This window comes from Mixophyes fleayi, chromosome 2, assembly GCF_038048845.1.
Source record: "Mixophyes fleayi isolate aMixFle1 chromosome 2, aMixFle1.hap1, whole genome shotgun sequence".
In the NCBI taxonomy this organism is placed as follows: domain Eukaryota; kingdom Metazoa; phylum Chordata; class Amphibia; order Anura; family Limnodynastidae; genus Mixophyes; species Mixophyes fleayi.
The window spans coordinates 316,520,333-316,540,035 of record NC_134403.1 but is presented as its reverse complement, the minus strand read 5'-3'; the positions used below and the strand labels follow the sequence as shown (position 1 = coordinate 316,540,035).

The 19,703-nt window shown below is 39.4% G+C and overlaps 1 protein-coding gene across 2 annotated transcripts; it reads left to right on the top strand.

The window, feature by feature from the left end:
• Positions 1-1,606: 1,606 nt before the first annotated feature.
• Positions 1,607-19,602, top strand: TEKT1 (tektin 1). 2 transcript variants are annotated; one of them, XM_075196663.1, is made up of 8 exons: positions 1,607-1,706; positions 5,220-5,436; positions 6,675-6,840; positions 7,656-7,784; positions 8,921-9,064; positions 10,045-10,267; positions 11,097-11,293; positions 16,088-19,602. In XM_075196663.1, the coding sequence occupies exons 2-8, from the start codon at positions 5,247-5,249 to the stop codon at positions 16,245-16,247; spliced, it is 1,209 nt and encodes a 402-aa protein (XP_075052764.1). In that variant the 5' UTR covers positions 1,607-1,706; positions 5,220-5,246; the 3' UTR covers positions 16,248-19,602. The 2 variants fall into 2 exon arrangements, with proteins under 2 accessions (XP_075052764.1, XP_075052765.1); XM_075196664.1 differs by lacking the exon at positions 1,607-1,706 and adding an exon at positions 3,053-3,141.
• The last annotated feature ends 101 nt before the right edge of the window (positions 19,603-19,703 follow it).

The window sequence follows — 19,703 nt, the reverse complement described above, 5'->3', positions numbered from 1 at the left end:
TCATAAAAGTTCAGGGTTTTTAAGATATTGTGGTGACCCACTCCTCTACGCAGTCCAGGTACAATTATTGGTGCGAATCATAAAAGTTCAGGGTTTTTAAGATATTGTGGTGACCCACTCCTCTACGCAGTCCAGGTACAATTATTGGTGCGAATCATAAAAGTTCAGGGTTTTTAAGATATTGTGGTGACCCACTCCTCTACGCAGTCCAGGTACAATTATTGGTGCGAATCATAAAAGTTCAGGGTTTTTAAGATATTGTGGTGACCCACTCCTCTACGCAGTCCAGGTACAATTATTGGTGCGAATCATAAAAGTTCAGGGTTTTTAAGATATTGTGGTGACCCACTCCTCTACGCAGTCCAGGTACAATTATTGGTGCGAATCATAAAAGTTCAGGGTTTTTAAGATATTGTGGTGACCCACTCCTCTACGCAGTCCAGGTACATTTATTGGTGCGATTCATAAAAGTTCAGGGTTTTTAATATATATTGTGGTGACCCACTCCTCTACGCAGTCCAGAAAGATACCTTGTTGCAACGTTTTGGACTAATAACTATATTGTGAGGTGTTCACAATACACTGTAAATTAGTGGAAATGCTTGTTATTGAATGTTATTGAGGTTAATAATAGCCTAGGAGTGAAAATAAGCCCAAAAACTTGATTTTTAAACTTTTTATGTTTTTTTCAAAAAAAATCCGAATCCAATACCTTAAATCCGAACCGAGACCTTTCGTCAAGTGTTTTGCGAGACAAATCCAAACCTCAAAAATAACGAAAATCCGGATCCAAAACACAAAACACGAGACCTCAAAAGTCGCCGGTGCACATCCCTAGTTTTATACGCCATACAAAAATGTCAAAACATGGCGTATAAAACAGCTGTCATTCCATAGTAATCGGCCGTCCTTCCATGTCATTCCACATGTAAAACATGACCAAGTACAGATGTTTTAAAATATACATAAAATTTCAATTTGCTATCATAGAAGTCTATTGGCATTCCTTTTAGCAGACTGAAGCTGTCATTCCTTTTAGTATGTCCCGTTTATGACGTTGATGAACACGTCATCAGGTGATATTATATAAAGAAAACAGGACATCACATTACACCCTATGGTATCATACATAACATGTGCATTCATTGTACCCCAATCAGCTCGACTACATATGATACACAGATCAATGTGAAAAGACCATTATATTTCAAGATAACTTTTATTAACACGTTTGATTGTTGGGATTGAGGTTTAGAACCGGTTCATACTTTTATTTGATGTTTAGCGAGACAAATGTTGTTGCCGTGGCCGAGGGTTGAATTGTGTTACCAAGTTCTGAAATGAGCTCAGTGTGATAAATATCAAAGATAAAGACAACCCTGATATTGTGGCATTGTGTAGATGTGGATTTGTTGCCATTTGCTGTTTGTTTACATTGCTGTTCAGCAGACATCAGGGAGCTTTGGAAAACAATAGGGGTTTCTGGTGTGACCACTGACACTGCTCAGCTCATCAGCATTGAAAGGAAGGGGGAAGAGGGAAGATCTTCTCTGCGGCCCGCCCCTGTTGTCATGGAGACGCGTCATTACTGTTTCTATGGTGACCATTGTGTTTGGATTGCAGAGTGATGAGCTCTGAGAACTGCACTAGATCCTTTACAGACTCCTTAAGAGACAGGGTGAGATCCGCAGATATAATCACTGAAGGTAAGTCATAAAGGGATCAGGTCTATTACTATGACCAATGCAGACATGGTCTGCTGCTGCTGCTGCATATCCTTTAAGAACCAATATCATACTAGTCTGTGCAGAAAATGGGACTGGCAATGTTCTCAATAGGTTTCTTAACAGGAGATAACATCTGTTATTACGCTGTTTATCTAAAACGCCCCTATTATAGACAAAGTGCTATATATACTTCGTTATATATTAGCATACATAAATGATGTACGTGTATGTTTGTACTCTTGTAATGATATCTGTAACAATATGTTGATGTAATCACTTATAATAGTGAATCATGATGTAATCACAGGACCTGCTATAAACTCCAGCCAGAAAGAACCATCTGTGTCAGAGAGAGGTTGCTGAGGCATAGCCCGTTTAGCTGGGTATGTCCAAGGGTTCAGTCTTACATTGCAAGTGTATACATTGTAAAACACAGGAGTATAAGAGGGACTGAGGACTTTTATAAATTGGTACCGAAATTTAAACATAGTACTCCAGAAGTATCCCAAAAACTGGATTTATTTCTTCCCTTGTTTGCTGAATGTGTAACTATTGAGCAAGCTCTATTCTAGCAATAATTGATATTAGGAACTCAATACTTGTTTACTTGCATCAATATAAAAGGACAAACAAACAAGGGGATTTGGTCCACAAATATAAAAACATCAAATATAAGGTGCAATGTTGTTGTAACTAACTTCATATAATACAAATGCAGGAGGTCCCTTTAAGGACTAAAACCACACTGCTCATAATAGTAATCATTTGTATAGTAAACACTGCAATATTGCTATATAATATCAATCAGTAATGGTAGGACCTAGCTAAGTGTTCTGATTAAAAACACCTATGGATGGGGTGCTGGGTCAAAATTAACAGACCCCCTTTTTCAAAATACTAGGCATATCCATTGTTGTCTACACACCTAGATCGATATTAAAATCAATATAAAAAAATGTACTATACAATTGTTGACTGATGTGAGTGAGTTCTCTGTATAGCGCTGCGGAATTAGTAGCGCTATATAAATAGCTAATGATGATGATGATGTTACACCATTTTGATTAATGTATTTTTAGTGCTTAAAGGGTACTTCTGAATCTTTATGTATTCTATGAATTCAGTCCCAGGAGTGATGCACCTTTCAACATATATGATGAACTTAGGTGTGCAGACCAAATTCCTAATTTGTTTAGTACTTTTGAGATGCTGATTACCTTTATTTTGGCCCAGCGCCCCACCCATCTGTTCAAGGTGTTTTTAATCAGAGCAGCATGTAGCGAGGTCATACCATTACTAACTATATTTTATAGGCAGTGGTGGATCCAGCTCTGTTACAGGGGTGCAGTGTCTGTGGGGTCCCCCCATATCCTGTCATGGGGACCAGCATGGGATGTTACACCTCTGCATAGATGTAAGCACCCAGTTATAGATATGTAATCATCATTTGATAAACATGTGCACTAAGAGCCTCATGTTTATTACATATACAATGTAGCAGAGTTTACTATACAAAAGTAAAAAAGATAAAGGAGTCTGTGCTTCCTGACACAGCGTGTATGACGCAGACGGATTATGGGAGGAGGAGGGTTCCAACCCTCCTAGGTGAGACAGAATGCAAGAAATTCCCAAGCTGCCTGATAGTGGGATCCTAAATGGTTTAATAAAACTGACAAAGTGTAAAACCTCATATCTACTATCTACCATATTGTGATCTGTTTATTGGCAGATATGGTATGCTGATTTATGAGGTTTTACACAGTCTGTTTTAAAACATTTAAACCATCTATCAGGCGCAGGGCCGGATTAACCCTAGGGCTAACTGGGCTACAGCCCAGGGGCCCCGGGCATCCAGGGGGCCCTTGAAAGTGCTCAACAGCAGTATTGATCGGTCGGGGGCGCCCGTGCCGCGCTCAATGCTGCTGAGCACTTTAAATGCAGTCCTTCCCCGGCACGCTGTAGACTCCTTACTGAGGAGATATCGTGAGTCTCACTCTCAGGAGATCTCCTCAGTAAAGAGCTTGCAGTGCGCCGGGTAAGGACTGCAATGCCAGGAGAAGGAGGTAAGTGCCTTGGGGGCGGCTCAGCTCACCGGGGGGATGGCTCAGATAACGGGGAGGGGGGCCCTCACGGGGGAATGGAGGTCCCCTTAGCCCAGGGGCCTCCATTCCCTTAATCCGGCCCTGATCAGGCGCCTTGGGAATTTCTTGCATTCTGGTATACTATAATGTTGTTGTGATTAGTGTGTTTGGTGCTTCAAGTGTGCATTTTTAGTTTGTGTCAATATTAAAGAGAAGATATTTAAAATAAAGTGCTAAATATCTGGGAAATCCTTTACTACAAACAGCAGATTTCATAATCCCATAGAGGGTCACCTTTTAGGGAAAAGCTGCTGATTGTAAGTTCTATAAGGTGTGTATAGTGCAGAGGGAGATTAATTTGTACTGGTCTCCATGGTTTCTAATTACACCACCTGTGGACTTCATTACCTGGATAGAAGGCTTTTTTTAATGTAACTTTTGCATTGCTCATTGCGTTATTTACTACATACTGTTTCAAAGTTCTGGGGGTGGTGTTTGTTTTTTTGTTTTTTTTTCACTGTCATAATAAATGTAAATTGAATTGTTACATATAATGTTACAACATGCATATTTTATATTGTTTACTATTCAATTGTAATGGAAACAGAGTATTTGTTTACATAAGCAGAGGCTCCCACCCACTTTAACTATTAACAACTAACTTTAGTCCTTTTTTTTCCTTACAGTTTTACCAAAGTTATTTTGATATTGTAGGTATTTGTTTTTATAGCCTACTGGAACAAAGCTATTTCTTTTATGCTAGTCATATAGGGAACGAGAAGGCAAAATTAGGCGAAAATATACTTTTTGAAGATTTTAGTTTTGTTTTATTGTAACTTCCACACCATTAGAGAGAGGCCATTAATTTTGCCTTAAAATATAATTGTCCTTAGTATAACAATTACAGGTATAGTTCATTTTAAGGAACAATAGGTTTCTTTTTTTTTTTTTAACTCTTCACTTTAAAGCTGAATCACTACTTATGTGGCAGAACATTCCATTTGCCACTTCGGGGGGGGGGGGGGGCAAGGAATTTGTTAGTTATAGGAGATCATGTGACTTTAAGAAAACAATTTTCTTTATTATTTTTAACTTGAGGTGACTGGTTTGGTTTGTTTAGCCTTCTTGTGTCAGTACTAAAGGGTTTAGATCCGTTTTTATATTTATCTAATAATGTTAGCAAGTAATATTAAACTTGCATCAAGAAAATGTTTTATTTTTAAATGCTTTTCATAAATTGCTGAAAAATTAATCACCAGCCCCCAAATGTTGCTGCCTGATGCACCTACCTAAGTTTGTGTCATTAATGCCACAAACACCTATTGCAATTAGTTATCTGTCTGTATATACTCATGAAACGCGCTATAACTACTAGTGTGATATCTATAATTTAGCACATTTTTCTTTTCAGATTCCATACTCAAAGTAGCAACAGACAATGGCTAAGGTGGTCCAGCTTCCACCAAAGTTCCTTCCTAAAGAGTGGAGTATTGCCAACCATACACGTTATGCCAATGCTGAGGCTCAGAGGTCGAGATCTGAGAGGGTAGTTGCTGAGAGTCAAAGGCTAGTTGATGAGATTGAAAAAACAACCCAGAAATCTCAAAAAGATGTCAACAAGAAACTAGGTATGTAGGGGTTTTTTTTTTTTTTTTTTTTCTGTGTCAAAGCACCCCAACATTATCCTAGTTCCCCAGCATGGGTCATGTAAAAGAAAATCCTACAACTGCTTGTCAACTCAGGCTTCAACAATCTATTTGTCTCATTGCATTAATTTTAGTACCTAGGTCATGTCAATTCAAGCAATGCCACAATTTGGAAGGAGCACTTAAAGAGGACCTATTATCCAAAAGCACCAGCAAGCTGGGTCCCACATGCGCATATCCCCCCACACTTGCCTGGCGAAGTGGTAAACTCAGTCTGACCACTGCCAGCCAGTATCTTTGGGCAGCTGACTTTCACTCAACTGCTCTAGCTATAATTTTTATGGTAAATTGCTGCAAAAATAGATTTTTGTACAGCAATATAAATTAAAACTGTTATCACTGCACCATAATAAATAGACCTTAATATCTTTCAGGACCAGTGATAAAAAATTCTAAACCCTTCATGTTTATATTGCAAGACATTAGAGGAGTCCTGCAGTACCATGATCTCCTCACTGATAGAGGAGCTGATGGAGTGTGACTTATATATACTAAACTGTGAAATGTTGCTTATAGCAACCAATCAGATTCTAGTTATCAATTATTTAGTACATTTTACAAAATGACAGGTAGAATCTGATTGGTTGCTATAGGCAACATCTCTACTTTTTCAAACCCATAGTTTAGTAAATATACCCCTTAGCCTTGCAGGCACCTGCACCTTGCTCACACTGCTGTACGTTTGAGGACTGTCTAAGAGAAGGGAACTGGTGTTGCAGTTTGTGGAGAAGTTGACTGCCACATTTAATGAAGACTGTTTCAATGTCCCTCACTCATATGCAGGGCTGCCCAGAGGAGGACACATGTCAGGGGGCCTATGGCTATTTTTGCAAGAACTTACATTTGATTTAAGTATAAATACACTTGATTTTGTTAGTTTTATTTTAATTTAAGCAATCAATGAGGATATGCCAAGCAGTATTTTAGTCAAGAACCTTAAAAGTTTAATGAAAGGAGTGTTTCTAAAAGCGGTAGGCTTATCTTTGCTGCAACGTTTACGTTTTTGAATAATGTGCTTGTATGGGCACCTTAACAGACCACCAAAAGTCAGTGTGCCCCTCATATCAATTCAAAGGCTTTAACTAGTCTGTGGGAAAAAGTGCACTGCTCAATTTTTACTCCATGAGTGACCTACTGACTGTGTGACATTATCTCTACAGAACAGAGACAGGAGGATATCCAGTTTTGGAAGAAGGAGTTAGAAAACAAGCTTGAAGACACCGTTGATGAGCTAGAACAGCTGCTGGCATATAAGATCCGCCTGGAAAAAGCTCTGGAGAGTTGCATTGTGCCCCTGTCCATAGCACAGCAGTGTTTAGTGGAAAGGTAATGAATGGAAGATGATTAGAAATCGATGTTGCAGGAAAACGAATGCACTTCAAGCCGTCCATGCCTCTTGATTGGAACTTCCATAGAGCTCTTTTGAAGAGTTATGGACGGAATCAGTCTTCCAGTGCCAAGAGCCACAACACAAGATTGCTTCCACGGAACTGGTTTTCTGGGTAGGAACATTGGATCAGCCCTATTTGCTTCATGTGGGAGACATGTTTGACGAAGGAGGGGTTGGCAACCGTAGATTGCCCATTTAACCAAAAAGTGTGAACAATGGGGGGGGGGGGGGGGCCTACAATTTGCCATTATGTATTAAACATAATGGCCAGGTTGTGGGTTTTGTACCTGGTCCAGGCCTTTAATATGTTCTAGTCCCTACAGTGACAGTGTACATTTTTAATATGTATTTTCAAAATGTATGCAAATAGCATTTGGGGTATATACTTCATTTATTAAATGTGTCAAATGGGAGTAGCCTTATTCCTCTCCTGGTTCACTATTGTAACAGAGTTGCACAAACGTAATGCTCTCAAAATAAATCATTACAGAAGAAAATATATCCGTATACAACTCTTGAATGATTCTCGAACTAAAACCTCTGTTCTTAAATGCAAGAAAGATAATAATGACGCTCACTCTCAACTTATAAAAATATTTTTTAGATTTATTACCACTTTAAAGGGGATGGGGGTTAAAAATAGATTAAATTTATCACGTCTCTGTGAACACTGCTTCACTTTGCACACTTTACTCTCACACCGATGACCAAAAGCACAGGTTGGTTAAACATAATTATCACTATTTTGTAGAGAGAAAAGAGTTGGAATTGATCTGGTTCATGATGAAGTGGAACGGGAGCTCATCAAGGAAGTGGAGGTGATCCAGGGTGTGATGGCTCTGCTGCAGAGGATGTTAGAGCAGATGACTGAGGAGATCAGGTCCGTCTGTACCACTCTGTGTATCATTGCTGTATAGGGATTATATCTGTCTGGAATTCCCTAGTCAAGAAATGTCTAAAATATACTTGAGGAGCTTGCAGTACTACAAGTGTCCACTAGGTTGTGCACATATCTTCCATTCGATCCTTCTATATTTATTATAAAGAGTAGACTGTGCTACATCTGTGTGTGTGTGTGTGTGTGTGTGTATATATGTGTGTATATATATATATATACATATACATACAATTTTTGACTTAGCTGGGCAAATACATGTAATTTGATTAGATAGTAACCCACTATTCATTTACCTTTTTAATTCTTATACCTAGGAAAGTTGCTTGCATTTTTTTTTTTTGTTTGATTTGTTACTGCATTAATCAAAACAAATGTAAGCAGTGATTACGGGTGTTGCACTTATAGCAGAATGATTGAGCACACAGAATGTTGACAATAAATTGCAGTTTGCAACTATTTTCCTTCTGTCTTTATTGTTTCATTTTATAGAATATTGGTATAAGTGGTGTTTGTTTCCTATTCACTGCATACTATTGTGTTTTGTCAGATAATGGGAAAAATCTAACTCTCCACTAAACCTGCCCACACATGGTGCAATGTTTGGCATGATCTATCTCTAGACAGCGATGTCCATGTTAGGGCTTCCGACTCTATATGGAGCCTTAGAGAGAAGCAAAGAGGAGACTATTTGAAATACTTAAATGACCTGTTTCATATCTTGTTAAATTCATGCATATCTCACTAGTGGAGAGCTCTGACTTGGAATAGGGGGACTGTAGTGGACACAACTAAAGTGACACTTTGGCTTTCTGGCTCTGATCGGAGCTACTCCCAGTAGAATGGGATTTAGGGTTCTTTATTTTTTGCTACAGTCTTTTTGTAGCCTGTACTTCACAAGAAAAAAAACCCTATCGGAGAGTTGACTTTCTAATAAAAGAGCAATGATCCACAGGGAAAGAGTACGGAGTATTTTGACGTTTACTCTTTCATGTCCTATTTAATCTATAAAGCTCTACCTTGAAATATTTGTTGTGAATTTCTCATCTCCGATTCTTTTATGAATGGCCTGTGATGTTTATTTACTAATTTATGGCTTATTTATTCTCTAACATTTGCAGATTGAGCCGATCAGCTAGATACTTATTGGAAAAGGATCTGAAAGACAAGTTTCAAGCGTTAAAAATCGATGATCACTGCAGCACATTAACAAACAACCATCCAGACATCGGATACGTTTCAAATGTTGTAACCGTTCAGGGAAAGTAAGAATGCTTACAACAAATTGTACAATTGTTACCCAATAGGTTCAGACACCTGTCTCTTAAATAGGAGTTGATAAGCAACAGGTGAGAACATACATAAACCCGTGCCTCCTCAGCACAACACTTCTGTTTTATGTCGCTCACATAAAACTACATATAAAATGGCAGCATCTGTGGGGTACATTCCTAGCTATATGTGGGCTGGCCACATGAATGCTTCTTGAATTGCATGCACATGAAAAAAGGAGATTTAACTTTGTGGGACAAAATTATTAAATGTGATTCAAGAGGGGGGGAGGGTATATTTACAGGTGAATTCCCTGATTAGCAAGTGGCTGAAGAGCATCCTTCCTCCCACATAAAGTTTTTTTTATTTAGGGGGGTGAGGGTGGATTTAATGGTACTCAGTATGTACCAGTAATCAGGAGACATCCTATACTATTCAAGTTTAACTTAGGACTTTGAAGTAAAGCGCTACGGAATTTGCTGGTGCTATATAAATAAAGGTTGGGGGACATTCTGTCCACTGCTGCTCTGCTTGGCACCTCCACTGGTGTGCACGACAATGAAGAGGTATGGAGGAGAGGATAGAATGGAGCAGCCTAGCGCTTAAAAAGCTCTAATCACGCCGCCGGAGTGCTGCGGTCATGCCCGGTCCCACTGCCGTAGGGACAAACATTTGAAAATATAGCATATGTCAGTTCTGTGTTATTAACCAATAGTATAGAGATACATATTTGAAATAGCTCAGAGAAACTGGTATAATAAAAGAGTGAGACCCTTTTTTTTATGCAACAGCCCAGTAAAGTATATGTAACTGGAAAATAAGTGAGAAAGTAAGATAATATTATAACACTATATAAATGATCAGATTGGCTGGTGTGTGTGTAATATATATTCTCTAGCTAAACAATTCTGACAATATTTTCTTACTATTATATATTATAGCTGGACATTAACAGCTGTTTCTGCATTATCAGTTCAGTAACGCCCATTGAATGGGAAGATTACAGCAACACAAACATTGACAAAGCGGAGAAGCAGAGGAACAATGCAGTAGCTCTGCGGGCCATGACTGACGGCATCTTGTCTGAAACGGCAAATGACATGCACAAGCAGTGCGATACCGTCAACTTCGCACTGAAAAACCGTGTGGCAGAGACAAAGGATGCAAAAAATAAGTTGGAAGTTCACTTGGCTAAGGTGAAGAGGGGGGAATAAAGTCTAAATTGTCTAGCCCAGACCTATATGCGACTATAGCATAGTGCGCATAACTTCTTGTATTTTATTAAATATTAAAAGGGTCCTATGTCACTCGCTGAATTGTAAAACATAGGTGCAAAGTTCTGAACTGCAACTTGGTGACATCACTGACACTTTGCCTATTGCTCCAAGATCTGAGAAAATAAATGATCAAACTTTACTGGGATTGTCTGTTGGTTGGGTCACAAATGGCTAATTAAAATGAACTGCTTCTCTGGTGATTAAAACGCCAAACATGTGTATTAACCTCTTTACCGAAGTATGCCCATCACCCACAGAAGGAAGAAATGATTATAATAAACAAAAATGCATCCTATCCGTTCACTATCACAAAGTGCTTAATACCTCAGTAGTGTCACTAGTTCTTGGTTAACCCCACAAAAGGCTGCCTCCAATGTGTGTGGGATATGGGTACATGTCCCAGTTGACTGTTGCTAATTTACAGGGATACTCCTTAGAGATCTAAGATTTGTCCCTGTTTATCAGTTTTGTCCAACTGCACAATACAATCCTATACTCCTGCATGCAAAACTACCATATTTATTCTCCTAGCCTTTATATTTATTAAAAAGGAGTATTTATAATGGACAAAAATACACTACATTACAGTAATAACGGGATGGGACTGTAGTGCTCCCAGTTCCGCCAATACACTATCAGGTGATACTATGTAGATGCATAGGCTCTGCAGCAACTCGTCACTGAGAAACCTCACAATGTTGGCAGCTATGTATGTAAGTAACATCTGTTCTCATCCCTTCTTTGTAAGGTTATGGATGAGATCAGTTCTCAAGAAAAGAACATAAAAACTTGCAAGAAAGCCATTGTAGATAAGGGAGGACCCATGAAAGTGGCTCAGACTCGCCTGGATACAAGAACACTACGGCCTAATGTGGAGCTATGTCATGACCCTGTGCAGTACAGACTCATCAGTGAAGTCCAGGAGATTTCCAGAAATGTAGAAAGGTGAGAGAACCAGAAGACTCTTGTGTCATTTGTCCAGGACTGTCCTAGGGGCTGGAACCTGTCACACCTGAAAGAAATATTTAATAACATTGCCCAAGCATGTAGATGTTCACTAAAATATAGCAACCAATCAGGCATTTGCTTTCATACTCTCTTGCACTAGACAGATAAAAGCTAATTGCAGATTTGAACCATTGAGCAAACTGAATGTTGTCTCAGCCCCTCCCCCCTCCTGTATAGGAAATAAGGACATCACTGCATTGCCAGGGGGGGTGTATGATTATGTTTCCCAGATAGCCTTGAACAGTGCTGACCTAGTTGCCGACTGTCTCTAATTTACAGCAACCATCCCAGGATATAAAGATCTGTCCCTGGAATCGTGTCCTTCAGCTCTATCAAGCACAATTAAATCCCTCTTTCCAGATGTTGCATACAATTAAGATTTATTTTTATTCTCTGGGCATTAATACTTATTGAGATGTATTTGACATACACACAAGCATGGTATATCTGGGATTGCAGTGCTCCAAATTCCACAGAGTATACTGTGCATGACCTGCTTAGATACAAAGTGTCCTTGGAGAATATTTACTTTTGGTAACTATCAAATTAGTTTAATGTTAACTTGCTTATTTTCTAATACAATTAAGGATGTGCTAGGCAGCACAACAGACAAAATACACAATTATTACACAATTATTAGTTAAGGGCAGCACTCTTCGTGGACAAGTAATACAAAAATGTTATCCACTGATGTGACTAAAAGGCAACTTTTCAGTAATTCTGCTCACTAACATTACCTCCAGGGGAGAGATCTGAAAGCTATGCACTGTTCTGTAAAGATTAGGTAAGCAGTACACTCCCTCTTGATTTGGCATTGCAAAGGTTCTAAGGGCACATGGACAGGCTGTTATCTAGGACCCTGTTGTATTGAATACCAGAGACATACACCAAATGGTTTTCTTTCACACTGATAAACATGCAACCTGTGTCCTGGTCACTGTGGTCGGGGTTTGTGACCACAACTTTCTCAGGCAATGTCTGAGACAGGTTAATCTGTCAAAAACAAGGACAGTATGGTCCTGTACTTTACCTATGCCAAATGCAATATGGCCTCTTGCTACACTTTTGAAGTGCGCAGGTTCTGTGCAAAAATAAATAAATACCCGTATTTGCCGGCATATAAGACGACTGGGCGTATAAGACGACCCCCAACATTTCCACTCAAAATATAGAGTTTGTTTTATACTCGCCGTATAAGACTACCCCGTGTTCCGCACACCTTCCACACACCAAATAAAACGTAAAAGAACATCAGATTTGATTCCAACATGTTAATTTATATTTGAATGCCTATGACATGCAGGAAAACTGTCACAAGGCTGTATGTTATCAAACATGTACAGTAAACATAAAACAGTGCAAGTTTATTAAACGTAATTCACTAGTCAATGATAGAAGGAAGATAACAAATAGAGGGAGAGAGCAAGTGCACACTTACCCCTTGGCATAATCTTTAATGCTTTTTCATTTGATTTCCAGTCCCGAACCATCTTTTCTGTTACTCCATATTGTCTTGCAGCAGCACAATTATTATGTTCCATGGCAAAGTTTACAACTTTAAGTTTAAAACTTGCATCATATTTCTTTCTTTTTGCTGGTGCCATGATAGGGTTGATAGGGGTTTGACTGCTGGACATTTTCTATGCTGTATTGTGCTGTACAATGGTGCAGTACTGTGGTTGGCTGTTGGCTGTATACAAAGCCTGATTGGATTGGTCCCTGCTCCCTGTCTGCCCTCCCTGTCAGCAGAACGGGCCAGTCACGCCAAAAAGGCTGGCACCCCTGTATCGCTGCTGATGCTCGCCGCAGCCACGCTGATGACCCGCCACGGCCGCACTGGATACCGCGCGATACTGGACCCGGTGTATAAGACGACCCCCCCACTTGGAGGCATGTTTTTCAGGGCAAAAAAGTAGTCTTATACGCCAGCAAATAGGGTTAAAAAAAAGTTTGATGACCTTTGTGGTAGATGCCATGACCCTCCAGTGGAAATTCTGCTTGGGCTAAACATCCCCCTCCCCCTCCCACCTTGTGTCAATGCTCAATTGGGTTTGGAAGGAAAAATCAAGTGGGAGAGGCTGCTGTTCATCCGAATTGGTCTAGGTATGCCGATGAGCTAGGCAGGTCCAGGTTGGCGACTTCCCATGTTTGGAAACGTCTTGCTGCAGGGTCCCTTTCTTCACCAGGACTTTCCAGTTGACTTTAATGGCTGTTGAAGCCAGTATACTGAGGGCAAGGGATATCTCTTCCAAGGTAGTGCACACCATGTTGAGGGCCTAAAAACTGGCTTTGGTTGTGGAAGGCCTCCTCCTGTGGTGTGACTTTTTGTTGCTTCCACACTTTGGAATTTTGCCTTTTCTAAGTGCTTTCCTTACTACTGGTGGTACTGGATGTGGGGCTCAGGTTGAGTTCACTTAAAGTGCAGGCCTCTGCGCTGTCAATTTATTTTCAAAAGCATTTGGTGGCCATTGCAGCAGTTCAGATCTTTCTGCTAAGCTTCCTGCATATCCAGCCCTCTTAAGTACCGCCAATTGTGCCATGGGATCTTAACCTGGTTCTGCTCCTTTTGAGTAGTTGGATTCCATTGTTAGTTGACCTGGAAACTGGTTTTCCTTCTGGCCTTTCTGGCCCGCTCCACACTCCTGTGCTGCTGATTTCCTCTGACTTTGTGTAGAGGTCAGCACTTCCTGGTTTGGGCAGTCACATGATCTCGGCTGGGAGGTGAATTATTCAAATCTGCAGAGTATATAAAGCTCATTCTGACACTACAGCAGTGTCATAGCAATAAGTTTTCCTGCCGGTCTAAATCCTTGTTTGCTGAGCTCACCTGTGCTTCTCCTTTGGCTTGCCTCTCTGCCTGTTAACCCTTCATCTACCAGTCCTTGCTTGTTTTGACAGCTCTCTCAAATCCTGATTTTTGTACTGCACTACACCCTGTGTACCAGATCCTGTTATTGGACTTCCCTTCTGCATACTGATTTTGTACCTCGCTACTGTCAGTGTACCAGTGTTTGGCTAGCTGACCTGCTTTCAGATTTCCCTTTCTCTCCACTGTTACACCTAGTGGCTGATCAGAGGGCCTTGACCTGCATATTCCTGGCCACAGAAGTCCATCCCACCTTGCGGTGGTTCTTGGTGTAGACTGTGGAGGGGACCCATTAGACTCCCGCCTCTGTTTGGCCAGTGCTAAACCAGGCTAACATATATATCCATCGCCAAGGGCTCTCCTCCTGAGACAATCGTTTCATGGCCATTCCCTCAACTAGATGGGTCCCTGATGTGGGGGCTGTCTTTCCTGTTTGTCTTCCTTCCAGATCATTCATGAATATTGGGCGGTCTTGCGCAATGTGCCTTCCTTTCAGCTGGAGGTTGTTTCACGTGAACCAGGAAATTGTCCTTCCTATGTTTTGACCATCTAGCTCTTGTACTCATCAGGAGGGCCTAGAGCTGTTGCATGTGGTGCGAGCTCTTCGTATTTATTTGAAGAGAGTGTCCAGTGTTCATTGTATGGACTCCTTGCTAGTATTATATGATGCATAGAAAAGAGGCTGGCTACTTGTGGACACAGTCCTGTGTCTGCGCAGTCCACTAGGTCAGTGAGTACTTCCTTAGCTATGTAGCATGGGGCTTCTGCAGAGCAGCTTTGTAAGGCAGCAACCTTTGTGTTAAAATTTCAGGTTTTTGCAGTTTTGTACTGATAGTTCTGCATTCAGGTTTAGCTGAGCGTACCCTCCCTTAGGGGCAACTTTTGAACTTCCTCTGGTAGCCCAGATACAGTGATCTTGAAAATGGGATTTTTAGCACTTTTTTTCTTTGAGTACATCTGGGGGACAATGTGTTCCTATCCTTACACTCAGTGTTCTGGTTTGATTGTTGCACTATATTTGAGTGTTAACCTTCTTTGTGAGCAGGGGACTTCTACACACTTAATATTTCAATGCCGCCAAATTTATTAGCAAAGATCAAACACGCCTTCCAGTTTGCCTGGCACCCGAGTCATATGAAATGCTTTGGGGTATTTGATCACTAAAGATCTTTCCAACTTGTTTGGAGTGACCTTTGTTCCATTTACTCCAAGTTACGCTCTGACTTTAGGAAATTGTGCTCCCAGGGCTTCTCATGGCAGGAGAGGATTAAAATTTGGATTTTAATCCTCCACAACAATAGAAGTCTGTGTGTTGGTAGCGCTACATCCGGGTGTGTAACGTCACCTTACGTGTTTCTCCGCCCCTAGGTGGCGGTTTCAGGTGACGTCACATACCCGGCTGTAGCGCTACCAACACACAGACTTCTATTGTTGTGGAGGATTAAGACGGAGATCATACACGTTCTTACATGCTGCTCTTGCCTCTTTAGCATAAAGATAAGTGAACGCTTTTTGTGTATGTGCACATACCAATACACTATCCTGGACATTATACTGGGTCAGCAAATAACAGTTTTTGAACGACAAACCGGAAGTACCATTTTTAGTGTGTTATATGCTCTTTTTTTACAATACCTTTGTATTATTTTATATATTATCTAATTATTTTATTGTTGGTCTAAAATTATTCTGATGTGATATCACTTTATTAATCATTAAAAGATATCTGACATACCAGCGCTTCATACATCAATATTTTCTCCAGCTTCCATTTCCACCTACCGCTAAACTCCATCTTATATCTTTATAGTTCATTCTAAGTTGTGCACATAGAATCTAATCTCCGATTTTTATTTCGTTTTCAGACTACGTCAAACTCTGAGCCAAGCAGAAGCTGAGCTAAAAGGCTTGAACCGTAACCAACTGTCCCTAGAAGAGGAGATCCAGGTTAAGGAATATACTCTATACATTGATGAAGTAATATGCATGCAGATGAGGGAAGCCATTTCAATTAACAACTTTTAAGTTTCTTGGGTTCTCTTCCCTACCAAGATATATAATATACATAGTAAAGTATGGGGATAAAGGGGAATGGAAAGAGTCGCACCAATTATTATGGAGTGATAGTACCCTGATGTATTGTGACTTTTGAATATCCTATAGGTATTATTCTTAAATCAGGGGTGCTTCATAAACCTAAGGTAAACACATTAAAGCAAAAAGAGAAGAAAGAGGTTTTAAATATGATGCACAAATCACTCCATATCCGCATTCATTATCCAATTAGAACTAGAATAATGTTGGTAAAACTTAACCTTTATTAATACTTTTATAAAATAAGCAGCGAGATATGTAAATGGATTAAAATTATGTGTAAATGAAATATTGTATAAAAACCGGCTATGTCACCAAATATTAAACCACTGGGGATAAGGTATGAATAATAGTTTATAGGTATGTAGTTTAATAGTATCTAAGAGCTTAACTCATATCAGATATAAAACCTTTAATTCCATAATGTGGTCGCAGCAGAAATGTTATAGTCAGATTAATTTTACAGGTAAATGTAAGTCTCTTGCGTGTAAATTAAAAATCTTATTTAATCCAGCATAAATATCGTAACTGGGAACTATTAAAGACGTGAAATTATAATCAAATAGTTATATGCAAGTAGATCTAGGTTCTTTCTAGGTTCTTTCGCTGCTTATTTTATAAAAGTATTAATAAAGGTTAAGTTTTACCAACATTATTCTAGTTCTAATTGGATAATGAATGCGGATATGGAGTGATTTGTGCATCATATTTAAAACCTCTTTCTTCTCTTTTAGCTTTAACAAGATATATAATAGTCAGTTAATTTAAACATATGACTTCTGTAATCCATTTCAAATCTTTTAAACATGTAGTAAAGGCAACATAAACTTAATTATCAGAATTCACTGTATATCAAGAGAAATCCTGGGACTGGAGAATAACAAAAATCTGTAATTCATGCAATAATATATTGGATACATTTATTAGTATGTAATGGAAAGATTCCCAATAAAACAATGCATTTAAACAACCCTTACATGTCAATGGTTCATCATAAGGTTCAAGGGCTCCTTCAAGTAGAATGATGTATAAAAACAGTTATGAACCTATTCTATTTTACTAGGTGCTGTTTTCTCAATCTGATGCTCCTTGCAGGAATTTCAGATGATGGTAATTTTGATAGGTGGCGATAGAACATAAATCCAACCCAATTGCTGAATTTTACCTCTAGATTTTAGTTTCATGGGGAGCACTCAGATAATGTTAATGATGGTATTGCTTTAGCAGTACAGATATACCCCTGGAACCCTCCCTCTCTTCTCTCCCCTCCACCTTTTGTGTTGCTGTCATTTATCACCCCCAAGTTCCAGTCTCCTAATTCCTTGACAACTTTGGTGCCTGGCTCACTTGATTTCTAACTATTCACCTACCAACTCTCATACTAGATGATTTCATCATTCCCATTGACACCCCCATTGTATCTGCTGTCACAAAACTTATTTTATTTACTTTCTCTGTTTGGTGGTTATCCTCTCCCACCCACTGAGATGGATACTCCCTTGGCTATTTTCTCCAGCTTCTGCTCCATCTCTAGTTTCTCCAACTTGGCCTTCCTTCATTTTCACTAAAACGACTCTTTGACTACATTGTCCTGCCCTGATCATGCTGCCTCTTTCTATATCAAAACATTCACTTCGGCCCTAGACTATTCACATCCAGTCACCACATATATTCTCTGAAGATCCAAACCTCAACCATGACACACCAAGCAAACCTGCAAAATTGTTCCTGCACTGCTGAGCACCAGTGGAGGAAATCTCATTCCTATGCAGACTATAAATTAATCTTTCATTTTACAACACTGTCTTTACTGTTTACAAGCAAACATACTTCACTTCTCTAATATCCATCCAGACTTATAACCCCTGTTGCCTCTTTGCTATCTTCACCTTCTTTCTCTGCACCCCCCCCCCCCCCCCCGCAACGACTTTTCCACCTACTTCAAAATTGAAACCATTGTACGAGAAGTTTCTTCATGCCAATTTATGCACACATTTCCTCTGCCATCTCCTACAGCATCACTCTTCTCTTGTATCAGCTGGGCCCTTATCCAATTAGATTGTAAACTCTCATGAGCAGGACTCTCCCTACCCTTTGTTTTCATGTCTGCATTTATTTGGTCTATCATGTATGTCCTTGTTTTATGGTTTTACCACAGTTACAAATAAACGCTGATAACTATAAATATAATGGTATGGTTTTCTTTTTAACACCAGAAGATACAGTGAGCAGTATGTACAAATCATGCTACCTTATGGCTATTCATACTATAGAATTCGCGTTGGGCTGAAAAATAAACTAGGACAGGAGGATGGTACTTTTTCTTTTCAGCCTGGGCATTACTGGGAGGCTCTTGTCCTGCAAATGAAAGTATTTGTCTGCCACTAACTGTTTTTTTTTTTTTACTCCATTACATACAAAAGATGGACTATTAGTTTGAATAATACTAATGGAAATGTACAAACTATGTTGCAATGCAAGGGGTGCAAAGTAATGTCTGCTTGTCCATGTAAAACGCACACATGAATTTGTTCCCTATATTTTTATTTTTGTTTGTTCTTTGCGCCTAACCCTAAATGAGATCCTTAATAGAATAATTTGTAACCTGGGCTAGCATCATGCACATATTAATTTTAAAACTGAAAACTGTATTAATATCTTTCATGAAGAGCTGTCAGGGGAGGAAGGAGCCCTAGTTATTTTTAAGTGCATCAGCCATTTTCAGTTGGTTTTACGGCCAGGGTCATCTTTACCTAATTGGAGCCTATAGACCAGTGTTGGCTAACCTGTGACACGCCAGGTGTTGTGAAACTACAAGTCCCAGTATGCTTTGCCAATATATAGCAGCTTATTGCTGAAAGGGTAGGCTGGGACATGTAGTTTCACAACACCTGTAGGGTCACAGGTTAGCCAACACTGCTATAGACACAGCCTTTGGCACTATAGCCTTTATTCAATTTGCCTCTTACACTTTCTGCATTCTGCAGATTTTCCAATTCTATTATTGAGCAGAATCTATTGCCCCTATGTTACCCAATTCATCCTAGTTCAGTTAAGCTTATTGGAATGTTCTCTTGGTTTGTCTTTGGGGGGGAAGGGGGAAGCACCCTCTCTACATCTGCTACCCCCTAGCCTTGACTAACAGTAGTCAATTGTATTAAATCACATAATTATTAAAAATGTGGAGCATTTTTGAATTAGTGTGAAATATTTTTATATGACTATATCATCAATCTTTTTTTTTTTTGTTATCTAACCGCACTTAATAAATCACAAATGTAATCTGTGTTGGAGTCTTGTTTTTTTTTCAGAATGGAATTAGGGCAGTTATTTCAGTCTATTAAGCTGGCTAATAATTATATATATATATATATATATATATATATA